This window comes from Stenella coeruleoalba (genome assembly GCF_951394435.1).
Source record: "Stenella coeruleoalba genome assembly, chromosome: 13".
In the NCBI taxonomy this organism is placed as follows: Eukaryota; Metazoa; Chordata; class Mammalia; order Artiodactyla; family Delphinidae; genus Stenella; species Stenella coeruleoalba.
The window spans coordinates 1,703,808-1,719,879 of NC_137159.1; the positions used below are offsets into that span (position 1 = coordinate 1,703,808).

Sequence of the window (16,072 nt, forward strand, 5' to 3'; positions counted from 1 at the left end):
TTGGAGTTTTTCTTTAGACGATTGTATTAAAAAGGTAGAAATAGGGCTTCCCTGGTGGCGTGGTGGTTGGGAGTCTGCCTGCCGATGCAGCGGACACGGGTTCGTGCCCCGGTCCGGGAGGATCCCACGTGCCGCGGAGCGGCTGGGCCCGTGAGCCATGGCCGCTGGGCCTGCGCGTCCGGAGCCTGTGCTCCGCAATGGGAGAGGCCACAACAGTGAGAGGTCCACTTCAAATTAAAAAAAAAAAAAAAAAAAAGGTAGAAATAATCATTTTTCATCACCCTGTAGCTCCCTGGATTTCTCTCACAATATCTGTCTTAGGAGAATGCTGATGGTCAAATTAAACTCTCTTAATACAATGGTCAAAGTGAAGATGGCAGATACAGCCTCCAGTATCATATTCTAAATTCTCTTTTCTAGCTCTTAATAATTTCCCCCATAGTATAGATTTGTGATAAAGCAAATATACATGCTGTCCAGAAATGTGTCCATACGGCAGACCAAACTGATGTTATCTCAGTTGGTTAACAGTTTCCCACCAAAACTATTTTTCTTTTCTTCATTCATTCTTTCGGTGACTCGAGGCCCCTACTCCCTGTGTATACATCTGTAGGCACAAATGCTTATGACTAAGGTGTAAGGGGCAAAGGTTCTTCTGAGAGTTTATCTACTTATACTTTTGTAGACTCCTGAGGGAGTTAGATAAGAGATATGAAGTATATACTTGGAGCACAAAAAGAACCAGTTCATCGCCTAACGGTTGGCTGCATATCCTAAATCAACAATTATCAGTTACTGCCTTTTTAAAAGGCAGATCTTCTTGATATTAACGGTATAGATATAATGTCTGTTGATTTCTTTGATTTAAAGAGAGACCTGGGTACAGTGATAGAACTTCTTTTCCAAGCAAAATCATTCACGTTTTTTGGAGCTATGATATCGTATATTGCCCCAAGGTTTACGGGAGGGGCAGCATTTCCATTTAGCGTTTTCGTATGTGCCGCTAATGAGATGGTTTGCTTCAGTCCCGGTGCATTACTGTCTTGCAGCACCATTTATATCCCTTACAAGAGAGGGCCCCAAAAAGCCAAGCCTAGACAATGATATCCTGAATCGCACCAGCACAGTTTAATACAGTACCATTACATTTAAAACATTTACACAGACAGTTGCAAATCTACTTATTTTAAGCGCAATTTATATAATACTTTGACAGACAAAAATATATGTTTAGAACTATTATATGTATCTGTCTGTTCAGTAGCAAACTTACAATAAATGATACATTATACCAGCGTAAACTTTCTTAAAGACTAAAAAGAAAAAGTCACATTTATGTTTAAAATACAAATGCTACTTCATTATCTCCAAATAAAACAAGCTAACAGCCATTACATTAGATTCACTTATTTCAAGCTTACAGTCATTTGATAGTCACATCAAATTCACTACCTATAAGAGTAGCAGTGAAGTTGGATGTTAACATGGAGTGTTTGAAAGTTTGTTCCTAACACTTCAGTCCGGCTACAAGCTGGATATTTTGAAAAGCATGTGTGAAAAGAAACATTAAAATGACACAAGAAACATGTCACACTTATTGTAAAAGTATGAAAATAAAATATGTGTTTTAGGGGCTTCCCTGGTGGCGCAGTGGTTGAGAGTCCGCCTGCCGATGCAGGGGATGCGGGTTTGTGCCCCGGTCCGGGAAGATCCCACATGCCGCGGAGCGGCTGGGCCCGTGAGCTATGGCCGCTGACCCTGCGTGTCCGGAGCCTGTGCTCCGCAGCGGGAGAGGCCACAGCAGTGAGAGGCCTGCGTACCGCAAAAAAAAAAAAAAAAAAAAAATGTGTTTTCTTCTAACGCTTTATCCACAGGTATTGCCTCCAAAGGTTAATACACCCAGTGTCTGAGATGTTGCTGTTTTAGTTTCATTGAGAACGGGTTTTTGAAAATTAGGCCCACTGAGGAAAGACAAAAGACTACAAAGCCGTGCGCATTACCCATGATGTTGAGACGGAGCAAATGATGAGCATAAAGCGTCGTCTACCATGTTTCACAATTTTGTTCCTTCCTTAGAAACTGGGGGATTTGTGTGTAAATGATCCTAAATAAAGACCCTACGACTGTTGTTTCATTCCTTTTGACCCTCAACTTTTTTTTGTCCTTTTAAAAGAATCATCTTGCTAATATTTAGCCATTTACTGGTGTATTTTACCCTAACCTAGTTTTTTTTTTTGTATATCTAGTTTGAGAGTAGGAAAGAAAGAGTAAGTTAAATAAACACAGAACATTATTTATTAGCTTAAATTATTTAAGTTTTCTAGTTTTTAATATCTTGGACAAGGTAAATGCTTTTCCCCCTTTATCTTTCTAGTATTACAAAATGAATGGAATGGAAGAAATTTTCACTATTAGTATTAATTCTTTTTCACTGGATTTAAATAGGGTCATTTGGACAACTGTTGCCCAACAAAATTGTAAACTATAATATCGGTAGAGACCATACTTCCCTGTGTCACTCTACTATAACATGGGTGATGTGTTTCTATGGAAGCATGTGCCTAAAGGGGTTGAAAGAAAAATTTATGACGATGGAGCGGGTGAAAATAATTATTCAGGTAGCGTGCTGGAAAGAGGCACATCTGAAGTATCACACTTGCCAGGAGCTGCAGTCCCATCAATTAACTACCTTCACCTGTCAAAAATTTCCACCTTTGTAGTTTTTAAAAAATGTGTTTCCTGCCCCCGTTTCTTCTCTCAACCCATGTCCGAGAAACTTGGGACTCCCACACTTACTGGTTCCAAAACTGCTCCTTTCCAAGCACTCCATTCTGAGCAAAGAGATGGGTACAAAAAAATTCCCTTTTCATTTAGCTTACAGACGATGTTTTACAAAGATTCTGAATGCAATGTCACATTTACCATCAAGCTTGGATAAAGCATTAAAAATATGGGACTGACAACATATAAAATTATTCCACATTTTAAAAATTACCCTGTAAATTTAATTCATGTTTAATAACAAAGGAGAGTATTACTTGATGCTTTTGGACAATTGCAATAAAAAAGGGAATTCTAGCTTCCCAAACACAACTTTTATACTTAATGTCGCACACTGAATTTTCACTTTGTCTATGAATCACAAAAAAAGAAATATTTTTTGGAAAAAGTGCTTTAGTTTGAATAATTCAGGCTGCCTTTCTTTAACTGGATCAAATGCTTAGATAATTTTTCTGCTGATCAGCTCACTCTGCTCTTGTCGACGCAGCTCCAGTTATTTCTATAATGTGACTGATGGGAAATCATTTAAAATTCGAAAATGGATACAAACCATTACATATAAATATACACATATTTTTTTAACTCCAGAAAAGGAGTAAAATAACATTTAATGACCAACCTCATGAAAGCTATGTAGACGCCAAATGTTACAATTAAGCCCTTCTTCCCTTTAGGACCTAATTTTACTTTCTCCTTTCTTCCGCATTTTAAAATTCACGATATACGATTTGTAGTGGTGATCTGTCCAGTACCTAAGACTGGTTTTTGCAAAAAAGGGCCACAGAGTAGCTCTCTTGACACTAAATCATCCTCATTAACTAGCATTCAAAATCGAGTGGTTTCGTTTTTCTAACCTTACTACTATAGGAGGTGTGGTTTGCCTCTCACTAAGCAGTTTAAGGTGTGTAGCTATCTCACCTTACAAACGGCTCAATTTCACTTCCAATACTAATACATAGCAAGTCAACAGATTACTTCTTTTCTCATGAAGCAAAATTTTCTAAACTTCAGATGAAGGTAGAAGTTCACTGTTGTTCCTGTCACTTTCTACTTAGTGGCCTTGATTTATTGCTGTAAGGTTGCCTAATAATCACGCCTTTCTCTCTGTAGGTACTTTCCCCAATGCATATGGTAGTTGTATGGTAGTTTTAGACACACCCGAAGGAACCAGGATCCTCTATCAGGACGGAATCTACTTTCCTATCATCTTGCATGTCAAGAAATGCCGCTACACAATATTTTTTTGTGTGTCTGCTTTGCCTGCACTCAGAATAATACATACCACTACTAAAAGAAAAACAAATTGCATATTCAGCGAATGTTATAATTAAGACCATGAAAGAAGGAATTACTCATCACATCAGGGAATCAGCTGATTAATTCGCTGCACCATTCACTGGAGTGATGGGGATTTATTCTCACAACTTCAGTGTGAGAGTTAAACTAGACTCACAGGGCATTCACAGACAAGGTCGCGATCAAGGCTCCCCCGTCTCCTTGGCTTTCTCCCATCTACTTCCTTTTTCCGTAAGAAAGGTGAACACTCTTTTTGGCTCTCCATTCTTTGAGTGGGGTTTTATTCATGTTTGAATACCTAACAAAACTACTGAGAGTCGAAATCAAATGAGGATGAGATGTGTCCACGAGGGAGAGAGAGATGCTGCTTCAGGGGTGCTTCCTTCTGGCTTGTCTTGGATGTGCAGTTACACTATTATATGGACTTTTGTCCTCCTGAACGCTATCTTTAAACTATATTTTATATGCCGCAAACCACCCTCCGGGACTAGCCTGCTATAGAGCTCCGTCTAGGAAAGCAGTGAGGATGTGTTTATTGTAAATTATCTTCAGTCCCAGAGCCCTCTGGGCTGGAGTCCATGTTGAGGAGGGCCTCCTGATTGGTGAAAGTCGAGCTGACGGTTATGCTCTGCCGCGGCTTCACAGGTGCAAGTTCATCTAGCTTAATATTTTCGTTTCTGACCAGAATTGTCCTATCCATGTTTTCTTCACTGTGCCTTGCAACGACAGCGTCAAATACATCTAATTTTGGTGGCAAGGTTCCACTTTCAAATAGGTATTTGGCTAAATAAGAGGCGCAAATGTTGGATAAGAATGAGGTCACCATGGCAAGGGTCTTAAACGGGAATCTCTGATTATATATGCCACTTTTATCAATGTAATAACCAGGGTAAAAGATCAAGGGCTGCAGGTTCAGGTACGGCTCCCCGCCGGTTACTCTCAGGAAAAGGCCAGAGATGTAACCTGCCACGGCCCCATACGTGTTGGTCCCCTTGATGAATAGCACGCAGAGCAGCTGCGGGAAGATGATGATGTACACGAGGTCAGAGCTGAGGTACCAGAGCCCGTACACCGTCTTCGTCAGCAAGGCCATGGTCATTGCGGAAGCTCCGAACACGAACACCGTGATGCGCATGACCCAGACGAGCTCCTTGTCGGAAGCCTGCAAGAAATCGACATCGAGTCAGTTTTTCTCAGGACGTGCTGGCTCCTCTAGGAGGAGAATGAGATGCCTTCCTGTGTTTTAAAGCTGCTCTAAAGAATCCGCCTGGTTCAGAAGGCTCAGTCTATGGGTGAAACCAGCCGAAACCACAGCATGTGAAGCGAGCAGTCTAGGCAGCCTCCCCGGGCGACCTCGCGAGACGCTTCGCAGGAAGCAGAGCCCACTGGCTGAATGTCAGAGGGAGACGTGAGATGCGCGCTGGGTCCTCGGAGGGGAAGGATAACGCAAGGGAGGATTTCTTTACTTTCCACGTTAAGGAACAGTTTTTCATGTGGCAGTGAGAGGTTGTGGCCTATCTGTCTTCCTCTCTTCCTGGAGGGTAACTGCCTTAAAAAACAAGTGGGAGCATTTTGTTAACTATGACCTAGAAAACCTAGAGAAAGGCAAGCCTGAGTCAAGGAAGAAGGTGGAGGGGGGCTCTGGGCCCCTCCGTGAGCACGATCGTGCTGCTCTGCGTGCTGGCATTCAATAAGGAAAATCACACTGAGACGCTGTTTTCTGACAAAGGAGGACTTGGGGTTCAAGTGAAGAGCAGACAGGTGTGAGACCAGCACCCATGAAATAATTACGCATTATCTTCTGCTCTGCCAGGGTTCCTGAATTTCTTATCGTATTTAGTTAAACTCAGAGTTTTTCTAAGTTATTTTAGGTTTCATTGCTCGTTCATTAGAAAGAGAAGACGTTTAAATTATTGCAATATGACTGTACCTCTTGGGAAATAGTTATATTGATTAGTGCCCTTCAGTATTAGCGTGAATGACAACATGCATTAAAAACCTCATATACAGCATAAATAAAGCGCTGAATCAAAGTAGGGTCAGATTTTCATGCAGACTATTAATAAGTATAGAGAAACACCTACATAGTAACTGCAAGGATGAGAACAAGAGCAATTGCGTTATGTTGAAATAACTGTTCTTACTACCGCAAAAAAAAAAAAAAAAGATAAAAGCAAAAACTGTTCTTACATTTTGTCTGAAGGAAAGCTGGTAGATGTTGCGAGCAAACATCGAACTTGCTGACAAGATGGAAGAATCTGCTGATGACATGACAGCAGCAGAAACGGCTCCAAGACCAAAGTAAGAAATGTACACAGGGCAGAGATACTTCAGGACGATCGGCAAGATCATGTCTGACTGTTGGTTGTCCTTGGGGTCGAGAGGCCCGTATCCGGTCTGGCTCCAGTCTGTGGATAGAAACAACAAACACAACAACCAAAGAGCCATCCATTCATCCCTCCATCCATCCATCCACCTGGGGTCATCCTATTTGCTAGGTAGCTTTCAAAATAAAATCAGAACCTATAAACTAGTCTAATCAGTGGGAAATCTAATTAGTCTAACAGGGCATGTTAGTTTAATTAGGTGGGAAGTCCATGTACTGGTCCAGTGAAATTGCCTCATATATTCCAGCTTCTAATGGGTTACAGTTAGTCTTATGCACAAGATCTGAACAGAATATGGTGGTGTGAAATATATATATATATATATATATATATAAAATTAAATATATATTTAATATATATTTCTCATCTTCAATGTTACAGTGGTGTCTGAAATATAAGACAATTGGTTGACATATTACAAAGGTAGATATATGAACAGATGAGAAACCACTGACTGTGTGGGGGTAAGAGGGAACGTGGGGGAGGGAGGGCAGCTGAGGGGTAACTGGTGACTTGGATGAAGCCTGAGTGAGTCAGTTAGTGAAGCTGCAGGAGATTTACCTGTTGACGCGCCAATGGCTCCAATGAGTATGGCTGGCAGAGCCATCACCATGCAGCCAAAGGCTGCCAGGAAGGACAGCACTTGAGCGTAGGTGGCTGAGGATGAAGACAGGACCCTCTGGAAGTAGGCTTGCCACGGGATTCCACCCAGCATCTGCGTGGGAACCACGGGGACTCACAATGAATGGGAGGCAAATAGCATCTATTAGGTATTTTTAAAATGAGATTTTTTTTTTAACAATCACATTCAGAATGGTCACATGTATGGCTCTGAAGGGGAGAAAATGGTCCTACATGCCTCTTGTCTGCACTACTGTCACTAAGTCATCGTCATAGGTTCAGTCGTGCAGAATTTCTCAAGTTCTTTTCTCTCATAATTATTTATGCACAATATTTTCTTTTGCTTAATTTACCTACTTTAAGCTGCGTTATACACAACTACCCAGAAACCTTCAATTTGTTCTTATCTGGAAGTTTTAACAGCCACAAAATTATCTCAAAAAATTAAGATTCTGAAACCATGAAGTTTCATTTGATTCAAAACACCCAGTGAATATTTCTGGATTCCAGTCACGTGCCAGGCAATGTAATGGCTGTCAGAGCCCAGAGATGAGTGAAACATTCCTGCTCTTGAGACCACTGTCCACTGGGAGGGTCGATGCGTTACGGTGTTTTCTAGACGGGGGTGTGCAGAGGCTCAAGACAATATAGAGCATCAAGAAGATACTGGAATTTCTCTTTATATTCATTTCTACCTCATACCTAAATATTGTTGTTTTATTAAATGATTTCCACAATGTGCTGGTACAGTACATAGAAGCAGTTTATAATTCCTATCCCTACCTTGGGGGTGAGCTTAACATTCTTATTGAGGATATACAACAAAAAAGTTTGGAGACACTGAACTTGCATGTAATTTGTTGACGCTATGAAGAGGTACATATGGGAACAATAATGAGAAACAATCATCTGGGGGTAACGGAGGGGAAAGGTGGGAGGAAGACAGAGGCATGGTAACCATGGTAACCATACAGAAAGAGCATTTGAGTCCCCTTAAGTATCAAGAGGGTGTCACTAGGTGGAGACGGACAGGGAGGAGAGTTCTTGGCAAAGAACCCAATATGAAAAAGAAAAAGAAAAAAACAGAGAGGCAGCCATTAGACCGCCGTGTGTTTGGTATGGGTAGAGGTCAGGGTGTGTGTGGGTGGTGAGAGAGGAGGCTGGAGCATCCTCTCACTGGCGTAGAGTCAGTGTTCAGTAAATATTTATCATGTGAGTGAGTGAATTGAGGAGGGAACTTCCCACATCACAGTGTACTGAAGTTGCTTCTTTGATTGTCTGTCTCTCTCACTGGCTCCGAGTTCTGGGATATCTGTCTTGTTTATTATTGTCACATCTGTGCCAATCACATATTGGCTCCAGAACAGTTTCCTCCTTATAAAAGCCATACAAGCTCAAATGCAGAACAAACAAACAAACAAAACAAAGGCAAAAGGAGAAATTCTAAAATTCTTCATCCCGTGCCTCAAATCTATATGCTTCCAAAACTTTTCCTTTTGTTTTGCAACCTGTAAATCAGTATATCATTGACTTCTTCCATGTTGATGAATATTTCGTCAGTAATTTCAATGACTATGTGAATTGATATATCATCATTTACATACCTGTGTCTATGGACATTTAGGTCATCCAGGTTTGTAAGTCAGGTAAAATCTGGCCTCCACTGACAAACAGGAGCTCTGATGGAAAGGTAGAAATGGGCTTGGAGGGGTGGGATGTGGGTGGGCTGCCAGCGGGGAGACCAGTGAGGGGCTGTCACCATAGGGCCAGGTGATCCAGGAGCTTGATCTAGTGCTAATATAGGGACGGGGGAAGTTTAGGGTGGGACGGGCAGTTGCCTCTAGATTACCATGAGCAGGACTTGACAAGTCATTTCCATGGCAACTGGAAGATCAGAGACCGTCGGTGAAACGTTTCAAGGCTCGCATCTACAGTTTATTTATTCAGTCAGTCATTCCGCATCTATTATTTCATTGCAATTTATCTTACAATTTGAAGGATGAACATGACTTAGTCATACAATTTTTTTGAGTTGGGAGAAATTGTAGCAATCATTGGATATAATGCTTTATCTTGAAGATGAGTGAATCCGAGGACTAAAGTGTGGTGTAGGAGAAAGGACTTGGGGGTCTTGGTTCTCTGTTTCAATCTGTCACTCAGACAGTGGTGTGACTGATAATCAAAGAATTGCCTAGTTTTGGGCTTCCCTGGTGGCGCAGCGGTTGAGAGTCCGCCTGCCGATGCAGGGGATGTGGGTTCGTGCGTTCGTGCCCCGGTCCGGGAAGATCCCACATGCCGCGAGCAGCTGGGCCCGTGAGCCATGGCCGCTGAGCCTGCGCGTCCGGAGCCTGTGCTCCACAACGGGAGAGGCCACAACAGTGAGAGGCCCGCGTACCACAAAAAAAAAAAAAAAAAAAAAAAAATTGCCTAGTTTTTCTAAGTCTCATCATCTCTCCCATATAACCATAAAATACACCAGCCATGAAGGTAAAATTACACATACATATAATATTTAATCGCCTTCTCCATTCGATTCATAATTGTAAACCATGCCCGAAAAATTTCAGCCAAATGCATTTCTTAACAATCGTTGGGGAAAAAGCCCTCCTCACCCGCCACTGGAAACATTAGTTTACATGTTTCCCTGTCTTCTTACCAGTAAGTTCTTCACGGGGCAGACACACCTACTTTCAGTGTTAAAATTTAACAAAGTGCCACAGACACAAAATGAAATCACAAAATATTGTGAATCTTCTAAAAAGGGAACAAACATAAACCATTTCCCCTTAATTTGATAACAATTAATCTATTGCTTACTTTGAAATCAAATACATTGTTTTTTTTTAAAAATACAGAACCCCTCTAGCAAAATCACAAAATCACAGAATCTCTGAGGGAGAGGTTCTCGGGTACTCCCTCCCCCTCAGTCTGTGATCCGCCTTGATTTCTTCCATGCCCACCCCTCAAGGCCACCACCTTCACCCACAGGTTCTGCACATTCCCAGCTGCCTGACCTCCCAGCCTTCTTTCTGGGCATCTGTCCTGGGTGACACCTCCCTTCCCTACGTATCTCGTGCACTTAAGGCCTTATGACACCACGAATTTAATTAGAGACTGAATGAGTTACTTATTTCAGAAGAAGTTGGATTTTAATGCCTTAATCCAAGATACAAAATAGAATTTTTAGATGGTGTGGCTCTCAGATTGGGGGAGGTATCCGGCAGTAGGGCGTGGTGTTCAGCACAAGTGTGGACACACCACACATAACCCCAGGGAAGTGATCGCTTTGACACTTGTCAGTGCCCCCATCCTTCTTCCAGCAGGAAGCAGTCAACCCAGAAACGGACAGGAGCGTGCATTTTAGTGTTACATAGAAACACTAAAGTCTTGGAAGTGCGTTTGACTTTAGGACAAGTGAGAGTGCATTCCTCGGGTAAGAGCATCACTTACCAACAACAGAAAGCTATCGAGCCACGTGTAGACTTCAAACGGCTCAATGGTCCCCAGCCAGGGCTTCTGGTACTTGGTGTGCACGGCCGTGAACCCGATGTCAGCAACCGCAGAATGTGACAGCGCGAAGGGGACGCTGACCCACTGCAACCAGAGCGCGGGAGAGCGTTAGGCCGTGGGACTGTCCGGGACGTGCAAGATGTAGTTTATTAGTTTTTTCTCGTAGAGGGCACCGCTCAGTGTTCCTCGTGTTCAGGGAAGAACCTGCGAGCACGTTCTCTGTGGGACACCGTGCAACACTTAGGAGAGTTAGAGTAGCACCTAACTTCTGTGCTAACGATGCCGTTTCACATTAGCCACAGAGCAGCCACCAGAGACCTTTGGGAAGAAAGCGCTGAATCTGAGAGCTTGACATATGTTTATACATAAACTTTTTGTGTTTTCTTAGAATTGGAAGAAGATATCCATTCCTTAAAGTGACCGAGAAGATTTGATTGAAAAGAATTTCTATGTCCCATGAGCAGTTTCATGGATTAACCAAAACTAATATAAGGAAGGGTTAAGAGACAAATACAGATTAGTGTCAAGATTTAAATTTTAACTCTGAGGGAAGTTATTCAAGGAAGATCCCACATGTGTTTCCATCAAGTGGAGGCATGAAGGAGGGGAAGCCCTAGACCCTACTAAGACTTAACTGAGGGCACTTTTCTGTCAAAATCTCACAACGTGACTAGAGGTTTTTCATCCAATTGATCCACAGAGAAATGAAAAATTGCCAATAGTATACGACTTACTGTGTATTGCTCATGATGGGAAAATAGCATTTCTGTTAATTTTTGCTGAGTTAGTATAAAATACCACATTATCTTTCACAAAAGGAGAAAGGAAGGAAAGAAGGAAGAAAAGAAGGGAGAGAGAAGGAAAGGAAGAAGGGAAGGAAGGAAGAAGGAAAGTCTGTGAACGGCCCCACTTACCAGTCCCACGAAAATGCAGAAGAGCTGAACGACATCTGTGTAGGCCACGGAGTAGAGCCCGCCCACCAGGGTGTACAGCGTGGCGATAAGGGCGGAGACGATGACGGACACGCGCACATCGGCGCTAATGATCACGCTGATAGTGGCTCCTGGAAGGATTGGATGAGAACAGCCCAGGTGAAGTCTCACATTCAAATTCTTCCATCTCAGTAAACTGAATATGTACATGCATATCTGCATTTATATACGTACATATATATATACATACATATGTTTAAAAACCTTCTTTCTTTCTGAAATTAGTGCTTTGCTCACTTATTTGTGTGGGGACACCTGAAATTCACGATTTGATTACAGATCCATGACATATACTACACTAAATACTACTATAAGATCTTGCAGTAATGCCACCAACTACCTGAAACTCTGACTTTGTTGAACACATGCAGTATATTTACTCACATCCATGAGAAAAATAAGCCTTTATGGTAAGCATAACACCCATCTCCACATTTTACAGTCAGCATTCATTTGTTCTTTTGCGTTAACTCTGACCTCAGCCAGCTTTTACTAGATGACACATGGTAAAAGGTACCAGGGTTTGAAACAAACTTGTAGGAGAAAATAATAAAATTGGTAACTTGTTCCTTCCAACTTTTTCAACTTCGGGAAAGACGACTTATTTTATTTGTTTGCCAGAGAATTCCAGTTTTGCCCCTAGGACGCCAGTGCACTGAAGAGTCGTAGATTTTAGCATCATGTTTTAAAGTAATTTTCATCATCAAAATTGTAACCCTGCCTTAGAAGTCAATCTATGCTTTTCTGACTTTCTGACTCTGTTTACTGTGTTTGTTGGTGTCTGTATTTCCAATAGAATGTTATGGTGTGGACGGCTGGACCGCTGCAGTTCTTGGACAGCCAGTTCAGAATTCACTTGCTGCCCTACACACCCTTTCCCTGTTCTTTTCAAAAGTGGTATAGTTCAGATTTCGTATTATTAAACGCAGCAATGATATTCCTGCCACGTTAACATACATGCAAGAAATCTGTGATTTCTTTGAATCATGACTTGCAACCTTGCATTCTACTATCGCTTCTCAATGGCGCGCTAATAGCAGAGGCAGCCCACCCGAGATGAAAAATCCATTATCTAAAGAGCAGTATGTTTTGATCTAAGATAACAATGCAAAATACTTTTCAAGAAATTTTTTCTTAGTGCTTTGGCTTTGGTATCAAAATTGAATTACTTTCTTGCATAAAAACCGGTTGAGGAAAGGGCATGCCTAGTAAGGAATTGGGAGAGGAGGACAAGGGAAAGCGGCCAGTTATTTACAAGTGACTTTGGGTAACTGACTGAATTACTGTTGTACATGGGTATTTAACAAGTTATTGTTTTTTCTCCTGAGATGATTTACTACATGTTGAAACTTCAGTCGCAATTCTTTGTCATTCATCTTTGGTCTAGTTCTCTACTTTAAGAACAACATTTTAGAGTCATACCCCATGAATTATGAAAAGTCCAATCATTACCCAACCTCTTTTGAATACTGTTTAATTTCCCACCCTTTTGTGAAACTTCTATTAATCCTACACATCCAAAAGGTAGGGAGGCTGTATGTTATAGAAGAGAGATCACTAGACGGGGAGCCGAAAGATTTAGGGTCCTAGTAAATGCGCCATTTGGCTGTAACTCAGTGGTTTTAAAGACGTCACCTACTTTCGTCCCACTATTAAGGTTGGGATGAATTTTTTCTCTAAATATTTTCTAAATCACCCCATCATTTGTCGTGAGTAAAATCAAAGTTATACTTCCAGATCTGTTGTGAAATATTAATTAACTCATGCAGCCGTAAAACTAAATATACTGCAAATAAAGTTATAAAAATTATCTGAATTGAGCCGTGAAAAGTGTAAATATACGTTTCTTTAAGCAGCTGTAAGGGTGTTGTCTGTTGATACCGAGAAGATAGTTTAAGATACTCCTAAGCTTTGGTGAACTATGCGCATTCATACGTATTCACAGTAAAAGGTGGTGGAAGATCTTGTCCCAAGTTATTTCTAATAAACACGAACTTTGAGTTACGTCCAACTATTATTTTCGAAGAAAATGGAGGTGTTAATTTAAAATTCACACACATTCTCTTTACCAGAGCACATATTTCAAGAATAGCAGTAATATTTCATAGACGTTGTTTGACGTGTGTGTGTGGAGACAGACATTAATATATTTTACATGTGTGTTGACAGCAGACACAGATGTAGACACACGTGTTTACAAGAATAACTAATTGCAGCAAGGTTGAGTTTAGCTATTAAATTTCCAGAATACTTTAGAAATAATAGATTATTCATTCTGTTCTCCCTTCAGGGCTCTGTTATAGAAGTTGATCTTTATTCCGTGAGAGTGAACATTTTGTATTCTGTTAGATATTCAGCCCCCTCCTTTTTTGATATCTCAGCAGGAGTTTGTTCTTAAAGCCAACATTTTCTGGTGTTGAAACCAGTGACAAATAAACTACCATTGCTTCCTAGCTAATGAGAGCAAGGTGGGAAGGGAGCTGTGCTTTTATGTAAAATTTCCTTAGGATGTGGCAGTGGTGGCTGTGGAGTATGATTACTTAGTGCCAGCAAAGTGCAACATCTTCACTGAGTTATTGCAGCTTGTTTTTAAACTATCAAGTTCTCTTCTTTTCTATCTACACCAAGTCATTCCTTCATTTTACAGTTGGAGACCAGGAAAATAAGATACGATTATACAAGAGTCTAGAGAGACAGGAATGAAAAGTGGTATAAACTAATATCTGATATTACAGAGACCAGATCTGATGATAATACTGAGACCAGAAGACTAGCTTGTAGTCTAATATACAACAGAGAAGGAAATTCATCTTATCTGACTTTTGTTTTGTCCACTTAAAGTTTGACTGTAGACATAAGCCCATTGTTTCCATTTGTAAGAGGAGATGGAGAATAACACAGCGTGTTCTGGGTATCACACATACACACGGCTCACTGAGGAAGGACAAGGAACGTCCAGCTCTGCTGGTCTTCAGGAAGGAACTCAACACTCAGCAGGATGGTGTAGGTTTCTCCTTGATGAACAGGGAGGGTACTGAACCTGAAGATCTCCCACTGAAAGCTCTCATTTTCTAGGTCGTATCAGTGGGCTGAGAATCCAAGAACCAAAGACAGGCTGTCCTCAGCACTGATGGATCTCGATAGTAAGTTAGACCCCAAAGAGTCTAAGTCCATTTCCCAAATCCCTGAATATGTCTACAACCCAACAGTCTAAGATGTAAGGGGATTACACTGAGAAAGGAAGGACTGTTGTTTTCCTTTTTCTCTTTTGAAGAACATGTAGCTATAGGTGATGCATTCATTCATTCATTTGTGATAGGACTGTAAGTGTTAATAAGACACAGGTCCTGCCTTCAGGAAATGGATAGTTCCTTCTGTGAGGTTGGAAACTGGGAAGTAGATAAATAGGCACGTAATCATACGAAGTGGTAAATTCAATGGAAACAGAATTCCTGGTGCCTCCGGAAGCCCATAGGAGAGGCATCCAGCAGGTTCAAGATGACTGCCCTGAGGAAGTGACATCTCTAGCAGATCTGAAGAAACTACCTGGTTGGCTAGAAAGGAAAGAGGGGCGTGAGTCCTAAGCAGAGGGCAGTGTGCTTGCAAAGTGTCAGAACTGCCATTCTGGAGGAAGGGAGAAGGAAAAGCCCAAGTTGTAAGAAGCCTTCCTAGCCTGGTTCAAAGGCCTGGTGTTAAGCAGGAAAGGGACGTGATCAGATTCGGTCTTATGGGAGACAAGCAGGGGGGTGGTGGCATTAATCCAGGTGCTGGAGGTTGGGGGTGGCCTGGCCTGTGGCTGAAGAAAGTAAAGCTGTGTATCTGATGCTCATTCAACCAGAGATGCGCACAGAACGACGTTCTTTGGTCCTTACCTAAGGCAGAGAAAATGGCCGCAGCCCAGAACATTTCCCCCATCAGCGCGGGAATGAACAGGAGCCCTCCCATGCGCTTTCCATAGATCTGCTGAAAGGGGTCTAACATGGTCACATATCCCTTGGAACGCATGGGCTTGGCAAAGAACAGACCACCTAAAGGAAATTAAAGCAAGCGTTAATGAGAAAATGAAAAATCCCTAATACAATAGTCTTTGCCAACCTTTTACTATATATAATTTCTGAAGGGAAATGAATTTTTTAGAACACTCATACATGTTGAGGAACCTGTCTGCAAAATCCAGTGAGTACAGGACCAAGAAATATTTAGCAACAAAGCAGAAATTTCTTAATACGATTGTCGTTGTGTGCATCCAGGGCCACACATGGCATGGAAGAGGCTGTGGATTGAAACACACGGACCAGCAGTGCACTCGTCAAATGTCTTCATGTATTTGTGTCACCCAGCAGGGCATTCAGATATTTGATTAAGCACAGGATCCAACAAAAGTATTCTAAGTGCAAAAGGAATTGAGGAACCCTCTGTTATATAATATTCTTGACCTTTTATTAGTTTGATTTACAAAATGAAATGCAGGTACAATTCAAGTAG

At 41.6% G+C, this 16,072-nt stretch overlaps 2 protein-coding genes across 12 annotated transcripts in view; one reads left to right on the forward strand and one right to left on the reverse strand.

Annotated features, from left to right (window-relative positions):
- Positions 1–16,072, forward strand: part of LOC307196476 (uncharacterized protein) — a 403,273-nt gene that overhangs the window by 191,260 nt on the left and 195,941 nt on the right. The window lies entirely within an intron of this gene.
- On the reverse strand, positions 1,535–15,615 carry SLC5A7 (solute carrier family 5 member 7). The gene is made up of 6 exons (XM_079941500.1): positions 15,460–15,615; positions 11,510–11,658; positions 10,536–10,679; positions 7,026–7,179; positions 6,268–6,485; positions 1,535–5,239 (listed from the first exon to the last, which is right to left on the reverse strand). The coding sequence occupies exons 1-6, from the start codon at positions 15,590–15,592 to the stop codon at positions 4,610–4,612; spliced, it is 1,428 nt and encodes a 475-aa protein (XP_079797626.1). The 5' UTR covers positions 15,593–15,615; the 3' UTR covers positions 1,535–4,609.